Source organism: Somniosus microcephalus, unplaced genomic scaffold (genome assembly GCF_052327205.1).
Source record: "Somniosus microcephalus isolate GS21.2 unplaced genomic scaffold, FLI_Smic_1.0 unresolved_chr7, whole genome shotgun sequence".
Classification (NCBI taxonomy): domain Eukaryota; kingdom Metazoa; phylum Chordata; class Chondrichthyes; order Squaliformes; family Somniosidae; genus Somniosus; species Somniosus microcephalus.
The window spans coordinates 4,811,417-4,835,111 of record NW_028225185.1 but is presented as its reverse complement, the minus strand read 5'-3'; the positions used below and the strand labels follow the sequence as shown (position 1 = coordinate 4,835,111).

Below are 23,695 nucleotides of genomic sequence, written 5' to 3'. Positions count from 1 at the left end.
CGCACTGTCGGAGGGGCCATTATTCGAATGAGACGTTAAACCGAGGCCCTGTCTGCCCTCTCAGGTGGACATAAGAAATCTCACAGCCACTATTTAAACGAAAAGCAGAGGAGTTCTCCCCGGTGTCTTGGCCAACTTTGATCCCTCACCAAATTTGCGACATCCTGAGGTCGTGAAAGGCGCTATATAAATGCAAATCTTGCTTATTCTGTTGCGAGTTTGCCACGGCTGCCAGCATAATGCATTATATGAGGGTTCACATGGGGTTAACATAGTTAAAAGGTAAATTTCAAAAGTGCTGTTCCATAAATATCGGTGATCAGGAACTCGGCACAAACAACAGGCAGAAATGATATTAATAAAAAGAACAAAATCTTTTATGCTGGCCTTCCGCTGCCTGCCCGCTCGCTTCCTGGCATTCTATGCAGCTGGAGATTCATTAACCTTTTCCAGGACAGGCAGAGAGCGCTCCTGCTCCTTGCCGAGCTTCCCTTTCTCAATTGTTGTGCCCCTGGCGAATTCTCTCCCTTCCCCACCTGGAGGGCACTGGATCTCGCTGCGGGTTGCATTCCACGGGCACAGGCAGCCCAGCCGCACCTCCCTCTGACCGGTCACCTTCTCCACCTCAGAGCCCGCCGAAGGAGCGTCGGTTCGGCTCTCGCTGTGGACGGCGTCACAGCTGAGCTTTCTTCTCGCCTCGACCGATATCCACACACAACAGCAACAACGACGACTTGTATTTATATAGCGCCTTTGACATCCCAGGGCGCGTCACGGGAGCGTAAATCAGACAAGATTTGCCACCGAGCCACATCAGGAGATATTAGGGGCAGGTGACCAAATGCTTGGTCAAAGAGGTCGGTTTTAAGCAGCGTCTTAAAGGAGGAGAGAGAGGCGGAGAGGTTTAGGGAGGGAATTCCAGAGCTCGGGGCCCAGGCAGCTGAAGGCACGGCCGCCAATGGTGGAGCGATGGAAATCGGGGGATGCGCGAGAGGCCAGAATTGGAGGAGCGCAGAGATCTCGGAGGGTTGTAGGGCTGGAGGAGGTTACAGAGATAGGGAGGGGTGTAGGGGCTGGAGGAGGTTACAGAGATAGGGAGGGGCAAGGCCTATGCTGTGTCATAGAAACATAGAAAAATAGGAGCAGGCGTAGGCCATTCGGCCCCTCGAGCCTGCTCTGCCAATCAATATGATCATGGCTGATCCTCTATCTCAATACCATATTCCAGCTCTCTCCCCATACCCCTTGAGGCCTTTTGTGTCTAGAAATCTATCTATCTCCTTCTTAAATATATTCAGTGACTTGGCCTCCACAGCCTTCTGTGGTAGAGAATTCCACAGGTTCACCACCCTCTGAGTGAAGAAATTTCTCCTCATCTCAGTCCTAAATGTATCCTGAGACTGTGACCCCTCGTTCTCGACCCCCCCGCCATCGGGAACATCCTCCCTGCATCCAGTCTGTCTAGCCCTGTCAGAATTTTATACGTTTCAATGAGATCCCTTCTCATTCTTCTAAACTCTAGTGAATACAGGCCTAGTCGACCCAATCTCTCCTCATACGACAGTCCCGCCATCCCAGGAATCAGTCTGGTGAACCTTCGCTGCACTCCCTCCATGGCAAGTATATCCTTTCTTAGGTAAGGAGACCAAAACTGCACACAGTACTCCAGGTGTGGTCTCACCAAGGCCCTGTATAACTGTAGTAAGACATCCTTGCTCCTGTACTCAAATCCTCTTGCAATGAAGGCCAACAGACCATTTGCCTTCCTAACTGCTTGCTGCACCTGCATGTTTGCTTTTAGTGACTGGTGTACAAGGACACCCAGGTCCCTTTGCACATCAGCATTTCCCAATCTATCACCATTTAAATAATATTTACCTTTCTGTTTTTCCTACCGAAGTGGATAACTTCACATTTAACCATGTTATACTGCATCTGCCATGTATTTGCCCACTCACTCAACTTGTCTAAATCACCTTGAAGCCTCTTTGCATCCTCCTCACAACTCACAATCCCACCTAGTTTCGTGTTGTCAGCAAACTTGGAAATATTACATTTGGTTCCTTCATCCAAATCATTGATATATATTGTGAATAGCTGGGGCCCAAGCACTGATCCCTGTGGTACCCCACTAGTCACCGCCTGCCACCCTGAAAAAGACCCATTTATTCCTACTCTCTGTTTCCTGTCTGTTAAACAATTTTCAATCCATGCCAGTTTATTACCCCCAATCCCATGTGCTTTAATTTTGCACACTAACCTCTTATGTGGGACTTTATCAAAGGCCTTCTGAAAATCCAAATGCACCACATCCACTGGTTCTCCCTTATCTACTCTACCAGTTACATCCTCAAAAAACTCCAGTAGGTTTGTCAAACACGATTTCCCTTTCATAAATCCATGTTGACTTTGTGTAATCCCATTGATAGTGTCCTGTTATCACATTCTTTATAATAGACTCTAGCATTTTCCCTACTACTGATGTTAGGCTAACCGGTCTGTAGTTCCCTGTTTTCTCTCTCCCTCCTTTTTTAAATAGTGGGGTTACATTTGCCACCCTCCAATCTGCAGGAACTGTTCCATAATCTATAGAATTTTGGAAGATGACAACCAATGCAACCACTATTTCCATGGCTACCTCTTTTAGTACTCTGGGACGCAGATTATCAGGCTCTGGGGATTTATCAGCTTTCAGTCCCATTCATTACTCCAGCGCTATTTGTTTACTAATACTAATTTCCTCTAATTCCTCCTTCTCTAGACCCTTGGGCCTAGAAATTCGCTATCGCCGTGCCAGGTCGTTAGCGCCCGAAATTTAGCGCTCGCCCGGATTCCCGTAGCGCCCGCCTGAAATTCAGTTGCAGCGCCCCAAGACGGAGGCGGGCGCTATTGCAGGGTTTGGCCGCCTCGCTTGGGGCGATGAAAGTCAGTTTCAGGCGTCCAGCTGCCGCTGCGCCACCCGATGCGGTGCGGCAGGCTGGGGTACTGCAGGCCTCCTCCTTCTCTTAAGGAGGAGCTGCCTGCAGCCGTGAGATCGCCGCTGGATTCCCCCGGCAAATGAGCCCGGCACCACGGAGAAGTGCCGGGCTCGCGGGAGTCAGACACCAATGCCGCGGGGGGGTGGTGCAGGAGTCCGGGGAGGGAGGTGCGGCCAGGCGGCCGCTGGGAAAGCGGCCGGCCGCCCCTCCACCTTTATGCGCCGGCCTCTCGGAGCTGCAAGGCCCCGTTTTTCAAACGCTGTTTGCGGCCGCTACGGGCGAGGCGGTCGCAACTGAATTTGGCCTTCGGCACGGAATCGCGTTGGAACCGGGGCGCTGCGCACACCGATGACATCATCGGTGCCGGCGCAGCGCTACCGGCTAACGCCGACTTTAGGGACCAACTGAATTTCGGGCACTAACAAACTTCCGGCGCAAACCACTCTTTAGCCAATAAGTGGGCGCAAACGCGACTGAATTTCTAGGCCTTGGTTCCCTAGCATTTCTGGGAAGTTATTTGTGTCCTCTTCCGTGAAGACAGAACCAAAGTATTTGATTAATTGCTCTGCCATTTCCTTGTTCCCCATTATAAATTCTCCCGTTTCTGACTGTACGGGACCTACATTTGCCTTCACTTAATCTTTTTCTTTTTACATACTTGTAGAAGCGTTTACAATCTGCTTTTATGTTCCTTGCAAGTTTACTCTCATACTCTATTTTCCCCTCTTAATCAATCTCTTGGTCCTTTTTTGCTGAACTCTAAACTGCTCCCAATCCTCAGGCTTGCTACTTTTTCTGGCAACTTTATCTGACTCCTCTTTGGATCTAATACTATCCTTAATTTCTTTTGTTAGCCATGTTTGGGCCCCTTTTCCTTTTGTGTTTTTGCGCCAGAAAGGAATGTATAACTATAATTCATGCATTCGTTCCTTATATGTTAGCCATTGCCTATCCACCTTTTCATGCCTTTTAATGAAGCTCCCCAATCTATCATAGCCAACTCACTCCTCATACCATCGTAGTTTCCTTTGTTTAAATTTAGGACCCTAGTTTCGGATTGGACTTCTTCACTTTCCATTTTAATGAAGAAATCTATCATGTTATGGTCACTCTTCCCTAAAGGACCCCGCACAACAAGATTATTAATTAACCCCTTCTCATTGCACAATACCCAATCTAGGATAGTCTGTTCCCTAGTTGGCTCCTCAACATACTGGTCTAAAAAACCATCTCGTACACACTCCAGGAATTCATCCTCCACAGTATTATTGCTAATTTGGTTTGTCCAGTCTATATGTAGATTAAAGTCACCCATGATTATTGTAGTACCCTTGTTACATGCATCTCTAATTTCCTGTTTCTTGCCATCCCCTACATTACTACTACTTGTTTGGAGGCCTATAGACAACTCCCACCAATGTTTTCTGCCCCTTGGTGCTGCTTAGCTCCACCCAGACTGATTCTACATCTTGATTTTCTGAGCCAATATCCTTTCTCACTATTGCTCTGATTTCATCCTTTACTAACAACGCCACCCCACCTCCTTTTCCTTTTCGCCTGTCCTTCCTAAATATCGAATATCCTTGGATATTCAGCTCCCAGCCTTGGTCACCCTGCAGCCATGTCTCCGTAATCGCAATTATATCGTATCCGTTTACATCTATTTGTGCTGTTAATTCGTCTACCTTATTACGAATGCTTTGTGCATTCAGATACAGCGCCTTTAGATTTGTCTTTTTAACATTTTCAGCTGTGGCTCAGTGGATAGCACCCTCGCCACTGAGTCAGAAGGTTGTGGGTTCGAGCCCCACGTCAGAGACTTGAGCACAAAAATCTAGGCTGACATTTCAGTGCAGTACTGAGGGAGTGCCGCACTGATGGGGGTGCCGTCCTTCGGTTTAGACATTAAACCGAGGCCCCGTCTGCTCTCTCAGGTGGACATAAAAGTTCCCGTGGCAGGGGGAGTTCTCCCCGGCGTCCTGGGCCCAATATTTATCCCTCAATTAACATCACTAAAACAGATGATCTGGTCATTTATCACATTGCTGTTTGTGGGATCTTGCTGTGCGCAAATTGGCTGCTGCGTTTCCTACATTACAACAGTGACTGCACTTCAAAAAAAGTCCTTCATTGGCTGTAAAACGCCTTGGAACGTCCGGTGGTCGTGAAAGACGCTCTAGAAATGCAAGTCTTTCTTTTTTTGTAAGATTCTATGGGGGGAAAACTCGGGTGCTTTGCGCCTCCGAAGAGGGCGCTAACGAGGCACAAGGCAACTAGCGCCCAGGCGCGATATTCAGCGGGAAGTTAGCGGCGGCGGTAACCGTTAGTGCCCCGCGGCGCTGCGCCTCCGCCGATGACGTCATCGCCGTGCGCAGCGCCCCGCTCGCGACTTCGGGAGCGCCCCCTGACTTACCGCCGGACGCTCTGTGTCCGATGGGGTCGGGGGGGGGGGCCTACCTGCGGCCGTGGTGGCGCTAATTAAAGGCGAGGTGCCGGGCGGCCATTTTTGTTGCTGGCTGGCCTGCCAGCACCTGCCCCCGCTGCCGTCCCCGGCCTCCTGACCCGCCCGCCCGCAGAGTGCCGGCTGCGCTACGTGAGCCCGGCACTTCTCTCGAGTGCCGGGCTCTTTTTGCTGGCACTCCGATCCCCGGTGGCCCAGCTGGGCCCCGGGTCGCGCTGTGCAAGGGCCCTCCCCTTTAAGAAGGGGAGGAAGGCCTGCAGTACCACGGCGTGGCGCCGCGATATTCCCTCGCAGCGCCCCAAGAGGGAGGCGGGGTGCTTCCAGTAGCGCCCCGCTTCCCTCTTGGGCGCTACCATTCAATTTCGGTTGCAAAGGGAGCGCCACTCAATTTTTCGCCCTATGATTCTGTAGGCCAACGCAGCAGCCATTTTACCAAGTCCCAGAAGTAATGAGAGAAACTAGTTAATTTATTTTTTGGCTGAGGGAGGTGCGCTGGCCAGGACACCAGGGAAGCCCTCAGATGGTGCAATGGGATCTTTAACACCCAGCTGGACCACCAGAATCGGCAGAAGCAACCTTGGTTTAATGTGTCATCCATGGGTCAACATCTGTAAAATACAACGCTCTCTCGGTAACGCCACGGAGCGTCAGCCTCGATTACCAACCCGATTCCTGGAGTGCGACTCAAAGCCACAACCTTCTGACTCGGAGGCTGGAGTGCCACCAACTGAGACAAGCTAAGGAGCTCAACGGCGTCCTGGACAGAAGCGGAGAACGGTTTTCAAAAAAAGTAAGCCAATTTACGTCACATAAAGATGATTCTACACAAAATAGTTGATCCAAAGTTGCCTCCAGCTAGCAGATTGAGATGTTAAACATCGGAATAAAGAGGATGAGAAACACCAGGGGCTGGATTTTCATTCAGGAGGCGGGTAGGAGGCGGGACTACAACTTTCGGGGTTGTAGTCCCGCCTCCATCGAGTTGTGGCCAACCCACTCGATTTTCACTTGATTGATCTTGTTGAGCCCGCCCAGCGGGCCCAGCAGGCCAATTAAGGGCCACCCGGCAACAGGTGACATCACAGATTGACACTTCCTCTGTCAAGACCTTTTGACAGATGAAATATCAGCGTTTGACAGCTCTTTGAAGCTGTCAAACACTGACAATCTGTACTCTAAGTTAATTCCTTCCTCTCAGGCTGATTTAGAGATCTCTCCGGAACAGAAAGCTGAATGCTGGAACTTTTGACAGATCGCGGCCATTCTGCTTTCTGTGCCGGTGAGATGAGGGACTCCCGAGACCTGAAGGAAGGAAGGCTGTAAAAGGTAAGTAAAGGTAAGTAAAACTTCTTTAAACACACCAAACACACTTACCTCTGCACTCATGCACCCATCACTCACCTGAACACCGGACATCTCGACCCCTCCAAGCCCTTCATCCCGACGGCCCGCCTCGCTAACTTGGCGTGGTTTGGAGCCGTCGGGCAGCCCACACTTCAGGGATAAAAATAGGGATTAGGCTAAAAAGTGCCTGTTAACTACCTGTTAACAGGCAGTTAATTGGCACTAACCCCCTTCCCGCCTCGGGGAGGCGGGTCCCAGCGCGGGTCGGGTATCCACCTCCTTTGAAACTGGCATGGAGGCGGGTTGGGGGCGGGATGGGTTCGTGCCCCCCGATTTCGGGATTTTAACCCCCCGCACACCTCCAATCCCACCTCCACGGCCCAATGAAATTCCTGCCCCAGGTGTTGTTTCATGTGACGAGGAAAAGCTTCTAATGGGACGTCTAGTTTGGCTCTCCATTCGATGGGCTCCTGAGACGCTGAGTGGGGAAGCGAGGTTCCTCCCCCAACAGGTCTCAGTGGGCGGGTCGATGTGATGTGTCCCACGGTCTGGGACTCGCGGCCGCAGTCGCGCTTCGGCTCGTCCCTCATCTCCCGCTGGCGGAGCGGGTGGCCGCGCCGTCCGTGCCCCGCGCGGACCGGGTCGAGCGCTGCCCGCGGTCTCCGAGAGAGGTCGAAGCCAGGGGGCCTCTGCTGTTGGGCTCAGTGATGAGGCGTTGCCTCTTTACGTTGCGTGCGTGCGTCCCCCCACGGGATTCCGTCCATCTGGACAGCGGGTCGATACCGACCGCGTGAATATTGGCTGACATCTCCCAGAATGGCCGGCGCCATTTTAAACACTTTCGTGGTGGGGTTTTTTTCCCCCAAGTTCTTCGCGAACGGGAAGGTCGATGTTGCTGGTGATTTTCTTTCCCTTCTCGCGGAGCGCGGTGGCCTCGTGGCGAACGGCAGGCAGGGCGGCAGCGGGAGCTGCTCAGTCAGACAGTCCCTGACACCGTCCTCGTGGCGGCGTTTAACATAGAAACATAGAAACATAGAAGATAGGAGCAGGAGTAGGCCATTCGGCCCCTCGAGCCTGCTCCGCCATTCAATGCGATCATTGTTGATCATCCAAGTTCAGTAGCCTGTCCCTGCTTTCTCCCCATAGCCCTTGACCCCTTTAGCCTTAAGAAATATATCCAACTCCTTCTTGAATATATTTAATGAATTGGCCTCTACTGCCTTCTGTGGTAGAGAATTCCACAGGTTCACCAGTCTCTGGGTGAAGAAATTCCTCCTCATCTCTGTCCTAAATGGCCTACCCCTTATCCTTAGACTGTGACCCCTGGTTCTGGACTCCCCCGCCATCGAGAACATCCTCCCTGCATCTAGTCTGTCTAGTCCTGTTAGAATTTTATAAGTTTCAATGAGATCCCCTCTCATTCTTCTAAACTCCAGCGAGTATAAGCCCAATCGACCCAATCTCTCCTCATAAGTCATTCCTGCCATCCCAGGTATCAGCCTGGTGAATCTTCGCTGAACTCCCTCCATGGCAAGAACATCCTTCCTCAGATAAGGCGACCAAAACTGCACACAATAGCTACAATAGTTTAGCTACACGTCCACGGTCTTTGAGAGGCAGAGCAATATTCCGCAGCAGCAGATTAGACGAGGGCCACTGCTGCGGTGCGAATTGCGAAAAAGACACCGGGAAGTGTACAAGAATCTCTCTTTATATTTTTGAGAATGTGGCAACACAATTTAAAACACTTCGCTTCAGTCGAGCTCACGACGAGTGAAAGTTTAAAGAGATGTTTGTACAATTGCCTGCACTAGCTGTACAGTCAACGAGCGTCTGTCCAGCATCTGACTCACTACCACTGGGTTCAGAGGGCACAACCCCAAAGGTCAGCACTGACCTTGTCACTTCCACCCCCCCCCGGCGTCCCTTATCTCTCCCTCACACGAGGGCAGGAACAAAAAACTCACCGCCTTCCGCCAGCGAGGCGACACTTTCTGAAAACCGTCCCTGACCCCGGTCACAGGAACTGGGCTGCGAGGAAGGGAATGTTTAAAAGGCTTGTACCGAAGCCAGCTTTCTGGGCCTTTGTCTCGTCAGCGCAGTAACCTCCCTCTTTGCCCTTAGCTGATGGGATTGCAGTGGAAGTTAGACTCAGTGCATAGCAAGGGCTGGATGCTGCAGTGCGACCCTCTAACAGGTCTTGGCGGGAGCCGGTCGCAAGTTTCAGAATCGGCAATGGAACGGTTCTACCATAAGCTAAAATCTACACAATTACAAAGTATTTAGAACATGAGAACATAAGAAATAGGAGCATACGGCCCCTCGAGCCTGCTCCGCCATTCAATAAGATCACGGCTGATCTTCAACCTCAACTCCACTTTCCTGCCTGATCCCCATATCCCTCGATTCCCCGAGAGTCCAAAAATCTATCGATCTCAGCCTTGAATATACTCAACGACTGAGCCTCCACAGCCCTCTGGGGCAGAGAATTCCAAAGATTCACCGCCCTCTGAGTGAAGAAATTCCTCCTCATCTCAGTCCTCAATGGCCGACCCCTTATCCTGAGACTGTGACCCCTGGTTCTAGACTCTCCGGCCAGGGGGGAAACAGCCTCTCAGCATCTACCCTGTCAATCCCCCTCAGAATCTTATATGTTTCAATGCGATCACCTCTCATTCTTCTAAACTCCTACAGCACAGAAACAGGCCATTCGGCCCAACCGGTCCGTGCCGGTGTTTCTGCTCCACACCAGCCTCCTCCCACCCCTCTTCATCTCACCCCATCAGCATATCCTTCTATTCCTTTCTCCCTCATGTGTTTATCCAGCTTCCCCTTAATTACATGATGCAGCAGTGCTGTCAAAGGACACAGGTACATCTCTACAATCCTCCCTATACGGAGATCCCAGTCACTACCATTCCGTGTGCGGAGGTGAGCAGGGGAAGGTACACCATTAAGCAGAAGGCTGGTGTTTCTTCAGTGAAAACGAGGGAAGATAACTGGAGGAAGAGTTGATGCCGGCTGCCTTTATACATCTCATAGGTGCCGTTTTCAGTCTACAAGTAGTTCCTTTATCAATCCTCTTGGCTGTGGATGGTGTACAGTGCCTCTTTGCCATCAGCATACGTACTGGATCTCCAGCACACTGCCATACGGTTTCTCCAAACAAGCCAGATCCTGACCTGGCCGAGCCGAGCTGAGCTGTCCTACAGCCTCGTCACCTTACCTGTAATCATCTGCTGTGCATCGTACGGCTCCATGTAGCCGTCGTTCTCCCCCACCCGCTCTGCCTCATTCTGTCCTGTCTCTCGTTTCTTGGCGTCGTAGGGGTCGGCATAATCCTCCACGATGATGACCTGTAAGGAGAAGAGTTGATTCAGGTACACGATCATCAGAGTGGGAGACCCTGACTGCGCTAACATATTCGTTGTCTTGTGGGACATAATACATTTTTCTTGCTTGATTGCCCTCTCCCGGTGCAGGATTCGACATCTGCACTTCGCCCTCTGCAAATGCTCAAAGGCACAAGAACAGTCCAAGATCACAAGCCCTTCAATTTTACCAACACACGAACAGTGGCGGACAGGTAAAGACCCTCTGGTCCATCCAGCCTGTCCCACACGGTTGCGATACCTTGTGTGTCACAATATATACACGCTCCGCCCCACCCCAAACCGTGGGATCTTCTGGGAGAGGCGAAAAACCAGACATAAACCCAGGCCAATTTGGCAGGGGGGAAAAAAATCTGGGAAATTCCTCTCCGACCCATCTCGGCGATGGAAACTGGTCCAGGAGATCGCTCTGGCCCTGAGCATTCCCTGCAGTGCCTACCTTCTGTAAGAGGTGATCTTCGCCCCAGCCTGAAATAGATCCAGCTCTCGCTTGAAGGAATTCAGCTAAATCGCCGTCCACCGCACGGGACGGCAGCCTGTTCCCAAGGTCCACTGTTCTCTGGGAGAAGAACCACCTCCTGACATCGAACCTAGATCTGGCCTTGTACAGCTTAAATTTGTGACCCCTGATCCTCCCGAACCTAGTTAATTGAGACAAACCATCAACTGAAACACAATCTATTCCCTTCATTATCTTATCGATCTCAATCAGATCACCTCCAAGTCTACGCTACTCTAAAATTTTCTATTCCTTTAAGCTGGGAAGCATCTTACGATAGCAAAATACTGCGGATGCTGGAAATCCGAAATAGCAACGGAAAACGCTGGAAAAACTCAGCAGGCCAGGTGGAGAGGGAAACAGAGTCAATGGGCCTGAAATTAGGATTGGGGGCTTGCCGCGCGTGCAAGCCCCCGAGCTGCACTCACCCGGCGTGCTGACATCTGAAGCCTGGGCCTGCTTGGAATTCCTGTCACTGGCCCGGTTCTGATGTCGGCGCGATGTGCTTACCTGATCCAGCGGCGTAGTTAGTGCGATGTGCCGGCTGGGATCAGGTGAGCACTGTGCAGCCAATCAGGGGAGGGGAAACTTCATTCATGAGTTTGATAGTAAGAGCTGTCAAACTCATGAAAAGTACGGGCGCCCAAAAGACTACTTTAACTTTAATTAAAATTTTAAAAAACATCCCAATAATTAAATAAACTATAAATAACTTTAAAAAAACTATTTAAAACAATTAATAAAATTTAAAAAAAAAATTTTTTTTCACGAATTCAGGTCTAAAAATAAACTTACCTTACTGTAAATTCCTTAAAAACAATGAAGCTGTGGAAAAAATGTAACAATTTAAAATATTAGACCACTTACCTTCAAGAATCCACTGCTTACGCCTCCTTTTTTCATTTCCAAAAAGTTCAGGCCCTTGCACAACCTGTCTAAACAAAGGAAGTTCAACACGTGCGCGCAGAGTCCTGCGCGCACGCGTTGGACCTCTTAACCCCTTAGTTCGATGGAGAGGAAATGCCGGTTTCCCGCGCATGCGCTGTGCATGCTGGAATCCGGCACTTCCAACGGGCCCACGCGTGAGTACACCGTCCGTGCTCACGCGTTGGGACCAGAATTACTGGCCCAACGTTTCGGGTCGAAACCCTTCGTCAGAATTGAGGAAAAAAAAGGGCAGGAAATGAAACAAAAGGCAGTTTGGGGGGCTGGGAAATGGGGGAGGGGATGAAAGAAGAGACCTTAAGAGATATTCAAGGCGAGACCAGATGGTAATAGGACAGGTAAAGAAACAGACAATGGCTCTAGATGAAGTGTGAAATGCGCTGACAGAGTGAGAGACAGCTGCCATGTGGGAGAGAGAAAAAAGGAAAAGGCACAAACCAAAAGTGTGGATAAAAAATATAAAAATATAATGGGCAGCATGGTGGCATAATGGTTAGCACTGTTGCCTCACAGCACCAGGGACCCGGGTTCGAATCCGGCCTCGGGTGACTGTCTGTGTGGAGTTTGCACATTCTCCCCGTGTTTGCGTGGGTTTCCTCCGGGTGCTCCGGTTTCCTCCCACAGTCCAAAGATGTGCGGGTTAGGTTGATTGGCTATGATAAATTGACCCTTAGTGTTAGGGGGATTAAATACGTGGGATTACGGGGATAGGGTGGGATATGTGTTGGTGTAGGGGTTACGGGGATCGGGTGGGATATGTGTCGGTGCAGGCTCGATGGGCCGAAATGGCCTCTATCTGCACTGTGGGGTTTCTGTGATTCTGTGATTTCTGTGAATGGGGGCCGAGGTTATGATCTGAAATTGTTGAACTCGATATTGAGTCCGGAAGGCTGTGCATCTACACTCTGTTTAACGCTTCCTTGTGGAGGCATCAGTCTCCACAGGAAGGCAGGTTATTATTTGAATGGCAATAGATTGGGAGAAGGGGAAGTGCAACGAGACCTGGGTGTCCTTGTGCACCAGTCGCTGAAGGTAAGCATGCAGGTGCAGCAGGCGGTTAAGAAGGCAAATGGTATGTTGGCCTTCGTAGCGAGAGGGTTTGAGTACAGGAGCAAGGATGTCTTGCTACAGTTGTACAGAGCCTTGGTGAGACCGCACCTTGAGTATTGTGTGCAGTTTTGGTCGCCTTATCTGAGGAAGGGTGTTCTTGCCATGGAAGGAGTGCAGCGAAGATTCACCAGGCTGATACCTGGGATGGCAGGAATGACGTATGAGGAGAGATTGTGTCGATTGGGCTTATATTCGCTGGAGTTTAGAAGATTGAGAGGGGATCTCATCGAAACTTATAAAATTCTGTCAGGCCTGGACAGACTAGATGCAGGAAGGATATTTATGATGGCCGGGGAGTCCAGAACCAGGGGTCATAGTCTAAGGATAAGGGGTAAGCCATTTAGGACTGAAATGAGGAGGAATTTCTTCACCCAGAGGGTGGTGAACCTGTGGAATTCTCTGCCACAGAGGGCGGTGGAGGCCAGTTCATTAAATATATTCAAGAAAGAGTTGGATATATTTCTTAAGGCTAAAGGGATCAAGGGATATGGGGAGAAGGCAGGGACAGGGTACTGAATTTGGATGATCAGCCATGATCTCATTGAATGGCGGAGCAGGCTCGAGGGGCCGAATGGCCTACTCCTGCTCCTATCTTCTATGTTTCCGTGTTTCCTTTCACCCAAAGAAGGTGTGAAACTCACCAAGTGCAGTGCCGCAGACACGAACCCAAGAGCTAACACCGAGGTATCTCTAAGCCGACTGACTATTTCAGAAGAGGACAGCCAGAGGCACAGCGTACTGGTATTCCAAAGGAACTATACCATAGACCGGTAACGCCTTCCACAGCAGGTTCCTGCATCTGGGTTCCACTGGGTGTGAAGTATTCAGGTACACAGGCAACTGCTGGCTTTCATAGCGAGAGGATTCGAGTACAGGAGCAAGGATGTCTTGCTGCAGTTGTACAGGGCCTTGGTGAGACCACACCTTGAGTATTGTGTGCAGTTTTGGTCGCCTTATCTGAGGAAGGATGTTCTTGCCACGGAGGGAGTGCAGCGAAGATTCACCAGACTGATACCTGGGATGGCAGGAATGACGTATGAGGAGAGATTGGGTCGATTGGGCTTGTACTCGCTGGAGTTTAGAAGAATGAGAGGGGATCTCATTGAAACTTATAAAATTCTAACAAGACTAGACAGACTAGATGCAGGAAGGATGCTCCCGATGGTCGGGGAGTCCAGAACCAGGGGTCACAGTCTAAGGATAAGGGGTAAGCCATTTAGGACAGAGATGAGGAATTTCTTCACCCAGAGAGTGGTGAACCTGTGGAATTCTCTACCACAGAAGGCAGTAGAGGCCAATTCATTAAATATATTCAAGAAGGAGTTAGATATATTTCTTAAGGCTAAAGGGATCAAGGGATATGGGGAGAAGGCAGGGACAGGCTACTGAATTTGGATGATCAGCCATGATCTCATTGAATGGCGGAGCAGGCTCGAGGGGCCGAATGGCCGACTCCTGCTCCTATCTTCTATGTTTCTATGTAACAAGAGACAGAAACAGAATAAAAAATCTTCAGCCTGGGAGCACCATTTTGCTAACTCAGTCAAAGATTAGCACGTGACGGGGATGATTCCTGGAGACTCAGGGAGAAAGGAAAATATTTTTAAGGAGAGGAGATGCAGATTTGAGGGTCCCCACCAAGTCGCCACGTCAGCCTTGAGCCACTGTGGTGAGGAGACAACTGAAAGCCTGGTTACTTCTGCAGGACCGAAACAGAAATGGAGAGTCATCCTTGTGTGTGGAACTGATGGGCTGACACTCCAGTGCAGTGCTGAGGGAGCGCGCACTGTGGGAGGGGTAGTACTGAGGGAGCGCGCACTGTGGAAGGGGCGGTACTGAGGGAGCGCCGCACTGTCGGAGGGGCGGTACTGAGGGAGCGCCGCACTGTCGGAGGGGTGGTACTGAGGGAGTGCTGCAATGTCAGAGGGGCAGTACTGAGGGAGCGCCGCACTGTCAGAGGGGCTGTACTGAGGGAGCGCCGCACTGTCGGAGGGGCAGTACTGAGGGAGCGCCGCACTGTCGGAGGGGCAGTACTGAGGGAGCGCCGCACTGTCGGAGGGGCAGTACTGAGGGAGCGCCGCACTGTCAGAGGGGCTGTACTGAGGGAGCGCCGCACTGTCGGAGGGGCAGTACTGAGGGAGCGCCGCACTGTCGGAGGGGCAGTACTGAGGGAGCGCCGCACTGTCAGAGGGGCAGTACTGAGGGAGTGCAGCACTGTCGGAGGGGCGGTACTGAGGGAGCGCCGCACTGTCGGAGGGTCAGTACTGAGGGAACACCTGGGAATCCCTGACCCAAGACCGCACAAAGTGGACGAGAAGCATCTGGGAAGGCGCCGAACATCTTGAGTCTCTTCGCCGGGAGCAAGCGGGAAGCCAAGCGCAGGCAGCGCAAGGAGCGCACGTCAACCCAAGCACCCCACCCACCCGCCCCTTCAACCACTGTCTGCCCCACCTGTGACAGAGACTGTAGGTCCCACATTGGACTCATCAGTCACCTGAGAACTCATTTTTAATGTGGAAGCAAGTCATCCTCGGTTCCGAGGTACTGCCTAAGAAGAAGAGCTGAGCAACTGCATGATATATTCCTAAACGCTACAATCCTGCGACTGCTCCTGTGCTTGTCCCAGAGGCAACAACAGCAACAGTTATACAGCGCCTTTTACGTAGTAAAACTTCCCAAGACGCTTCACAGGAGCGATTATCAAACAAAATTTGACACCGAGCCACATAAGGCGATATTAGGACAGGAGGTCGGTTTTAAGGAGCGTCTTAAAGGAGGAGAGGCGGAGAGGTTTAGGGAGGGAATTCCAGAGCTCGGGGCCCAGGCGGCTGAAGGCACGGCCGCCAATGGTGGAGCGATGGAAATCGGGGGATGCGCAAGAGTCCAGAATTGGAGGAGCGCAGAGATCTCGGAGGGTCGTAGGGCTGGAGGAGGTTACAGAGATAGGGAGGGGGGCGAGGAGGCCACGGAGGGATTTGAACATGAGGTTACTGGTGATCCTCAAATGTTAGTGGTGTGAAGGAAAAAAAGGGAAGGCAGCATATTAAACCAAAAGAAAGACTTGCATTTCTCCAGCGCCTTTCACGGCCACCGGACCTCTCAAAGCACTTTACAGCCAATGAAGTACTTTTTGGAGTGTAGTCAGTGTTGTAATGTGGGAAAAGCGGCAGCCAATTTGCGCACAGCAAGCTCCCACAAACAGCAATATGATAATGACCAGATCATCTGATTTTGTTATGTTGGTTGAGGGATAAATATTGGCCCCAGGACGCCGGGGAGAACTCCCCCTGCTCTTCTTCGAAATAGCGCCCGTGGGATCTTTTACGTCCGCCTGAGAGAGCAGACAGATGATTGGGAGTGTGATCTGCATACAAATTCATTTCTTTTTCCCTAGGAGGGAGGGCTCAATGTTTGGGAGTAACCTATGTGTGGGCATCAGTAACATGGAAGAACAAATGTGCAAAATATAGCCTAGAGGGTGGTTGGAATGTGGAACTCAATGCCTGAAAGGGTGGTGGAGGCAGGAACCCTCACAACATTCAAGAAGCATTTGGATGAGCACTTGAAATGCCATTGCATACAAGGCTATGGACCAAATGCTGGAAAATGGGATTAGACTGGACAGGGATGGATGGGCGGCGCAGACACGATGGGCCGAAGGGCCTCTTTCTGTGCTGTAGAACTCTATGACTCTATGACTCTATGACTCTAAAACTTTTGTGAAACTAAATTATTGCGAGGGGGGAATAAAATATAAGTTCAGCGAGCTTCAGCAGTGTGTTAGGACACAAGTGCACGTCTGTGACTCCCATGTGGTGGGATCATGGTCACTCCAAAAAAATACTACCATGGGGACTGGTGGGTGGAGATCAGGATGAGAGGGATGCCTGTGCACACTCGGGTGGTGGTGGCCAGCTTCTTCCCAGTCCAGTGTATCTAAAGGATTGCAGGGTGTGCATGTCTTAAACAGGTGAGTGTGGGGCACATACACGAATGTAAATCCGGACTGCTCACCCATGCTCCATTGTGGTTTTATCAAACACAGCAACTGTGAAATGGAACTATACTGCCCCATTTTCGACGATTAAAATGAACAGGCAGCCAGGCACCCAAAATCAGTCGTGACTTAAACCTTGGGCATCACCTACTAGGTGGCAGCCGGGGCTCAGTGGGTAGCACTCTCTCTCGCCTCCGAGTCAGAAGGTCGTGGGTTCGAGTCCCACTCCAGAGGCTTGAGCACAAGGTCTAGGCTGACACTCCCAGTGCAGTGCTGAGGGAGCGCCGCACTGTCGGAGGGGCAGTACTGAGGGAGAGCCGCACTGTCGGAGGGGCAGTACTGAGGGAGCGCAGCACTGTCGGAGGGGCAGTACTGAGGGAGAGCCGCACTGTCGGAGGGGCGGTACTGAGGGAGTGCTGCACTGTCGGAGGGGCAGTACTGAGGGAGCGCCGCACTGTCGGAGGGGCAGTACTGAGGGAGCGCCGCACTGTCGGAGGGGCGATACTGAGGGAGTGCTGCACTGTCAGAGGTGACGTCTTTCGGATGAGACGTTAAACCGAGACTACACTTAAAAAGTACTTTATTGTCTGTAAAGCACTTTGGGACATCCAGTGGTCATGAAAGGAGCCAACAGTGCGGCGCTCCCTCAGTACCGCCCCTCCGACAGTGCGGCGCTCCCTCAGTACCGCCCCTCCGACAGTGCGGCGCTCCCTCAGTACCGCCCCTCCGACAGTGCGGCGCTCCCTCAGTACCGCCCCTCTGACAGTGCGGCGTTCCCTCAGTACCGCCCCTCCGACAGTGCGGCGCTCCCTCAGTACCGCCCCTCAGACAGTGCGGCGCTCCCTCAGTACTGCCCCGCCGACAGTGCGGCGCTCCCTCAGTACTGCCCCTCCGACAGTGCGGCACTCCCTCAGTACTGTCCCTCCGACAGTGCGGCGCTCCCTCAGTACTGCCCCTCCGACAGTGCGGCGCTCCCTCAGTACTACCCCTCCGACAGTGCGGCGCTCCCTCAGTACTGCTCCTCCGACAGTGCGGCGCTCCCTCAGTACTGCACTGGTAGTGTCAGCCTAGATTTTTGTGCTCAAGTCTCTTCTGACAGAGAACGAAATGCTAGTCCTTCTTTCTTTCGTAACCAGCAGCACCAAAAAAACATGTTAAATATTCATTCATCTAAATGTTGTATGTGAGACATTGTTCGTGCACAATGGCTGCTGCACTTACCTACGTACCTTGTCACTGCAGTTTAAGAGTAGTTCATTATGTGCTGTGCTAAGGGCACTGTATAATGCTAAGATTTAAACCACTCCCTACCGTGTCTTGCTTGGGTTTCCCACTCTCTTCCTCCTCCATCACATTCTGAATCCTGTTCCTCAGATTCTTCCCATTCTTCTCTTGATTTTCCACTTTGATCAGCCTGTGTTTGGGTGACAGGTAGCCGGATCCCGGCAGCTTCCTGGGGCTTTGCCCTGTTTTCCCGGGGTTGGTCCCAGTTATTTTCCCGAGGTTCAACCCGGTTTTCCCCGGACTTGGTCCCGTCTTCCCGGATTTCAGTTCGTTTTTCCCAGGGTTGGTCCCAGTTATTTTTCCAAGGTTCAATCCAGTTTTCCCAGGAGCTTGCCCTGTCGATTTGCCGGTTTTCAAATCGGGCGTTTTCCCAGTTTTTGCTTCGGGCTTCCCAGTTTTCAACTCTGCCTTCTTGGCTTTTGGGTCTATTTTCCCACTTTTTACATCAGTTTTTCCCGCTTTCAAGTCCAACTTCCCAGTTTTTGAGTCAGTTTTCCCAGCTTTCAGATCGGGTCTCAATTCGGTTTTGGCTGGACTCTTCCCGGTAATTTTCCCGGCATTCAAACCAAGCTTCCCAGAAAAACTTTGTCCTGATTTACTGGGATTTGGTCCCCGTTTCAACGACAGATTTTTCACCAGTTTTCCCGCTTCCTCGCCACTCCCGGGATCCACAGGGGAATTTTTGTTGTTTTTTCCAGGGATACTGTTCCCATTCTCCCCGGATCCTTTGGGCGCTTTCCCATTATCCTTCTTTACTGTCAATCCGTTTTTCATCAGTCCTGTCGGATTTTTACCCTGAATGAGACTTTTATTTGGTTCCGTTTTCCCTCGCATCAGAGTGCTGCTCCCAGTTTTTCCGGGCAGCCCAGTCGACTTCCCCTGTATCCCAGCACTGACGGCTTTCCCGAGCTTCCCCAGCCCCGACTCTCCTGGCCTTCGCTCCGCGGCTCCTTTCGCCTCTCTCCCCGTCCCCCGAGGGTTCACCTCGCCCTGGGTGGCTCGCCGGTTCCGTCTTGCTCCCTCGCAGTCCGTTCCGCCCCCGGTCGCTCCTGTGCCCTCCGGCTTCGGCCGAGTCTTCAAGCTCAGCTGGAACTCCTTGAACCACTTTGCCATGGCCAACTGCCAACCCAATCTGCACGGCAACGGGCTCGCGTTCCAACACAAGGGATCTGGCGCGGTACAGTAACACCGGTCCCAGAGGTCGCCAACCTCAGTCCTAAGTCACCGCTTAAACACGAGAGCGCTGTACAATCTTTCTCTTTGCAAACTGTTAACCGCTCAGTCAAAACAAAAAAAGTCTGTTACAAATATCCAGGGCGGGGAGAACTCAGCACAGTCTCCTTTCGATCGGACGGTTACATTTTCCTCTGCTTTGTGCCTTCTTGGGATTCCAGTCAGAAAGCCTCCCTCCGAAGACCTTTGCCTGTTGCAGACGTGGGTTACTCCACACAGCTTGCTCCTCTCAGCAGCTTTCAAACTCCACCTTCCTGCCATTGTGAGCTTGAGTGATGACAAGTACAGCCACTTCCACTTGTACGGACACCTGACAATTCAACAGAAGCTGGGAAAAAAAACCACACGCACACATTTTCCATCGACAACTATTGTACTCGTTCCTGTTTAACTGAAACACAATCAGTCCCAGAACGAGCATTCAAGGCGGGAGTCAACTGACCCCTATTTTTTTTGCAGCCGCCTCCCTTAATTAACTTAAAATGCAGTTGTTCTTATTGTACAGCGCATAAGAACATCAGAAATAGGAGCAGGAATAGGCCACTCGGCCCCTCGAGCCTGCTTCGCCATTCAATAAGATCATGGCTGATCTCGGGCTCAAAGCTTCTTCCCTGCCCGCTCCCCATAACCCTTCACTCCCTTATCTTGCAAAAATCCGTCTATCTCCACCTTAAATGTATTTAATGACTCGGCCTCCACAGCTCTCTGGGGCAGAGAATTCCACAGATTTACGACCCTCTGAGAGAAGAAATTCCACAGAGATGCGGAGGAATTTCTTCACCCAGAGAGTGGTGAACCTGTGGAATTATCTACCACAGGAGGCAGTTGAGGGCAATTCGTTAAATATATTCAAGGAGTTAGATATATTTCTTAAGGCTAAAGGGATCAAGGGATATGGGGAGAAAGCAGGGACAGGGTACTGAATTTGGATGATCAGCCATGATCTCATTAAATGGCGGAGCAGGCTCGAGGGGCCGAATGGCCTACTCCTGCTCCTATCTTCTATGTTTCTATGTTTCCTCATCTCAGTTCTAAAAGGGCAACCCTTTATTCTGAAACTAGATCTCGGAGAGTTGTTGGGCCGGTGGAGGTTACAGAGATAGGCGGCGGCGGGGGGGCGGGGGGGTGCGAGGCCATGGAGGGATTTGATAACAAGGATGAGAATTTTAAAAGGAAAAAATGGAAAGACTCGGCTTTCTCCAGCGCCTTTCACCACCTCAGGACGTACCACTGCGCTTCACAGCCAATGAAGCGCTTGATGGATCGTGGTCACTGTTGTAATGTGGGAAACGCGGCAGCCATTTTGCGCACAGCAAGATCCCAGAAACAGCAATGTGAGAATGACCAGATCATCTGGGTTTTTTTTTCTTAGTGGTGTTGATAGTGGGATAAATCTTGGCTCCAGGACACCGGGGATAATCCCCTAAAGCTCAAATTTTAAAACCAAGGTGTCGCCGGACCGGGAGCGAGTGTCGGTCAGCGAGCAATGGGGAGGGGGAAAGGCGGGCGGAGTGATGGGCGAACGGGACTCAGCGCGAGTTAGGACACGCTGGGGCGGTGGCAGGAAACATAGAAACATAGAAGATAGGAGCAGGAGTAGGCCATTCGGCCCCTTGAGCCTGCTCCACCATTCAATGAGATCATGGCTGATCAACCAAACTCAGTACCCGGTCCCTGCCTTCTCCCCATATCCCTTGATCCCTTTAGCCTTAAGAAATATATCTAACTCCTTCTTGAATATATTTAATGAATTGGCCTCAACTGCCTTCTGTGGTAGAGAATTCCACAGGTTCACCACTCTCTGGGTGAAGAAATTCCTCCTCATCTCAGTCCTAAATGGCTTACCCCTTATCCTTAGACTGTGACCCCTGGTTCTGGACTCCCCGGCCATCGGGAACATCCTTCCTGCATCTAGTCTGTCTAGTCCTGTCAGAATTTTATAAGTTTCAATGAGATCCCCTCTCATTCTTCTAAACTCCAGTGAGTATAAGCCCAATCGACCCAATCTCTCCTCAATACGTCATTCCTGCCATCCCAGGTATCAGCCTGGTGAATCTTCGCTGCACTCCCTCCGTGGCAAGAACATCCTTCCTCAGATAAGGCGACCAAAACTGCACACAATACTCAAGGTGTGATCTCACCAAGGCCCTGTACAACTGCAGCAAGACATCCTTGTTCTTCTACTCGAATCCTCTCGCTATGAAGGCCAACATACCATTTGCCTTCTTAACCGCCTGCTGCACCTGCATGCTTACCTTCAGCGACTGGTGCACAAGGACACCCAGGTCTCGTTGCACTTCCCCTTCTCCCAATCTATTGCCATTCAGATAATAATCTGCCTTCCTGTTTTTGCCACCAAAGTGGATAACTTCGCATTTATCCACTGCATCTGCCATGCTTCTGCCCAATCACCCAACCTGTCCAAATCATCCTGCAGTTTCTCGGCATCCTCCTCACCGCACACACGCCCACCCAGCTTTGCGCTCGTCTGCAAACTTTCGTTTCGGGGCGAGCCGCAGTCGGCGGGAGGCGGTCGGAGCGCCGGAATGGTCGGAGGAGGTGAGAAAGGCGCGCACGGACGTGGGGTTTCGGCAGCGGAGGAGCTGAGACGGTGGCGAAAAGGTAAAAAAGGGAGAAAAGCTGGGGCGTGGAAGGCGGGGTGGGGGGCAGAGGGGCAGCAGCAAGAGCTCCCGGCTCCCCAACACCTCCTGCTGCCCTTTTTGTTTTTTTTTGGTTCTGCCCTGAGGTGGGGGGGCGGCATGTGCACAAAATGGCGGCTGCCCTTCCCGCCCGCCCGCCGGCAAAGCGCCAGCGCCCTCATCAAAATGGCGGCGGCGGCGCCCCGCCTGACGCCTTTACCCGCCACCGCCCTCATCAAAATGGCCGCCGCTGCGCGGCTGGAGTGACTCGCGCGGTGGGCAGGATTGCGGGGCAGCCGCCCTCCAGCTGCGCCGGCCAGCAATCTAAACACGCCGGCACCCACATCCGAGCGTCTTCTCTATTGATTACGGGATGAAAGGGAGGGGTTGGAGGGGGTAAAACGGGGTCCATTTCCGGTCACGTGCCCCTCAACCTCCCCCTCAAACAAGCGGATTTCCGGCCGCGGCGGTCAGCTGATCCGGGTGAGCACCTAACGCCATGGAGGGTGAGGACAAGATGGTGGTGGGTCCAACTGGAGAGAGAGAGAGAGAGAGAGAGAGAGAGAGACAGACACACACAGACAATCCCTTGCCATCCTGAGGATGGAGGGCTCGCCGGGCCAGGCTGGCACTTGCTGCCCATTCCCCTTGGTTGTCCCAAATTATTGGACACAATATGTGGCCCCCAACTCCGACCCCACCTAGTTCAGAGTCCAACCCCCAAAAATGTTGGTGGGGTGGGGGATGGAGTCACCTATAGGCCCCAGTCTCGGGGTCAGGGCGGCTTTACTGTCAGGGTAGCCTGCCCTCTTGTCTCATCAGACTTTTAAACAGGACGCTTTGTTTCAGAGAGCTGGCACGGGCAGGACTGGCCGAATGGCCTCCTGTGCCTGATGATTGCTCACCTCCCGAATGTGAAACTGGATTCTTATCCATAACCAGCACAGCTAAACCCCCCCACCTGCCCCCGGTGCCCCTCGACCAGATCCAAGCCTGTAACTCACTCCCGGGTATCTGTTACTCTATATATAAACCCCCCCGAACCCCTCGATTAGATTCCAGTCTGTAACTCACTCCCGGGTATCTGTTATTCTATATATAAACCCCACGAATCCCTCGATTAGATTCCAGCCTGTAACTCACTCCCGGGTATCTGTTATTCTATATATAAACCCCCGAGCCCTTCGATTAGATTCCAGTCTGCAACTCACTCCCGGGTATCTGTTATTCTATATATAAACCCCCCGAACCTCCCGATTAGATTCCAGCCTGTAACTCACTCCCGGGTATCTGTTATTCTATATATAAATCCCCCCAAACCCCTCGATTAGATTCTAGCCTGTAACTCACTCCCAGGTATCTGTTATTCTATATATAAACCCCCCGAACCTCCCGATTAGATTCCAGCCTGTAACTCACTCCCGGGTATCTGTTATTCTATATATAAATCCCCCCAAACCCCTCGATTAGATTCTAGCCTGTAACTCACTCCCGGGTATCTGTTATTCTATATATAAATCCCCCCAAACCCCTCGATTAGATTCCAGTCTGTAACTCACTCCTGGGTATCTGTTATTCTATATATAAACCCCCCCGAACCCCTTGATTAGATTCCAGCCTGTTGCTCACTCCTGGGTATCTGTTATTCTATATATAAACCCCCTGAACCCCTTGATTAGATTCCAGCCTGTAACTCACTCCCGGGTATCTGTTCTATATATATAAACCCCCTGAACCCCTCGATTAGATTCCAGCCTGTAACTCACTCCCGGGTATCTGTTATTCTATATATAAACCCCCTGAACTCCCCGAT

At 51.5% G+C, this 23,695-nt stretch overlaps 2 protein-coding genes across 12 annotated transcripts in view; one reads left to right on the top strand and one right to left on the bottom strand.

The window, feature by feature from the left end:
* LOC147086416 (uncharacterized) overlaps window positions 1-19,666 on the bottom strand; it is a 40,858-nt gene extending 21,192 nt beyond the window's left edge. Inside the window, exons 1-2 of the mRNA XM_085978517.1 lie at window positions 18,038-19,666; window positions 10,010-10,139 (exon numbers count right to left, since the gene is read on the bottom strand). Coding sequence (XP_085834643.1) covers window positions 10,010-10,139; window positions 18,038-19,123 — 1,216 coding nt within the window. The 5' untranslated portion in view covers window positions 19,124-19,666. The remainder of the gene's footprint in view (window positions 1-10,009; window positions 10,140-18,037) is intronic.
* A 2,478-nt stretch (window positions 19,667-22,144) lies between these two features.
* The window catches only part of LOC147086415 (tudor domain-containing protein 10-like), a 48,232-nt gene continuing 46,681 nt past the window's right edge, over window positions 22,145-23,695 (top strand). For 3 of the 11 annotated variants that reach the window (XM_085978510.1, XM_085978509.1, XM_085978505.1), the window contains exon 1: window positions 22,145-22,365. Coding sequence is in view for 4 of the 11 variants with exons in the window: in XM_085978506.1 (XP_085834632.1) it covers window positions 22,382-22,388 (7 nt within the window). In the remaining 7 variants the exon portion in view is untranslated. Of the gene's footprint in view, window positions 22,406-23,695 lie in introns of all 11 variants that reach the window. The other 8 variants (XM_085978506.1, XM_085978507.1, XM_085978503.1 and 5 more) reach the window with 6 other exon arrangements.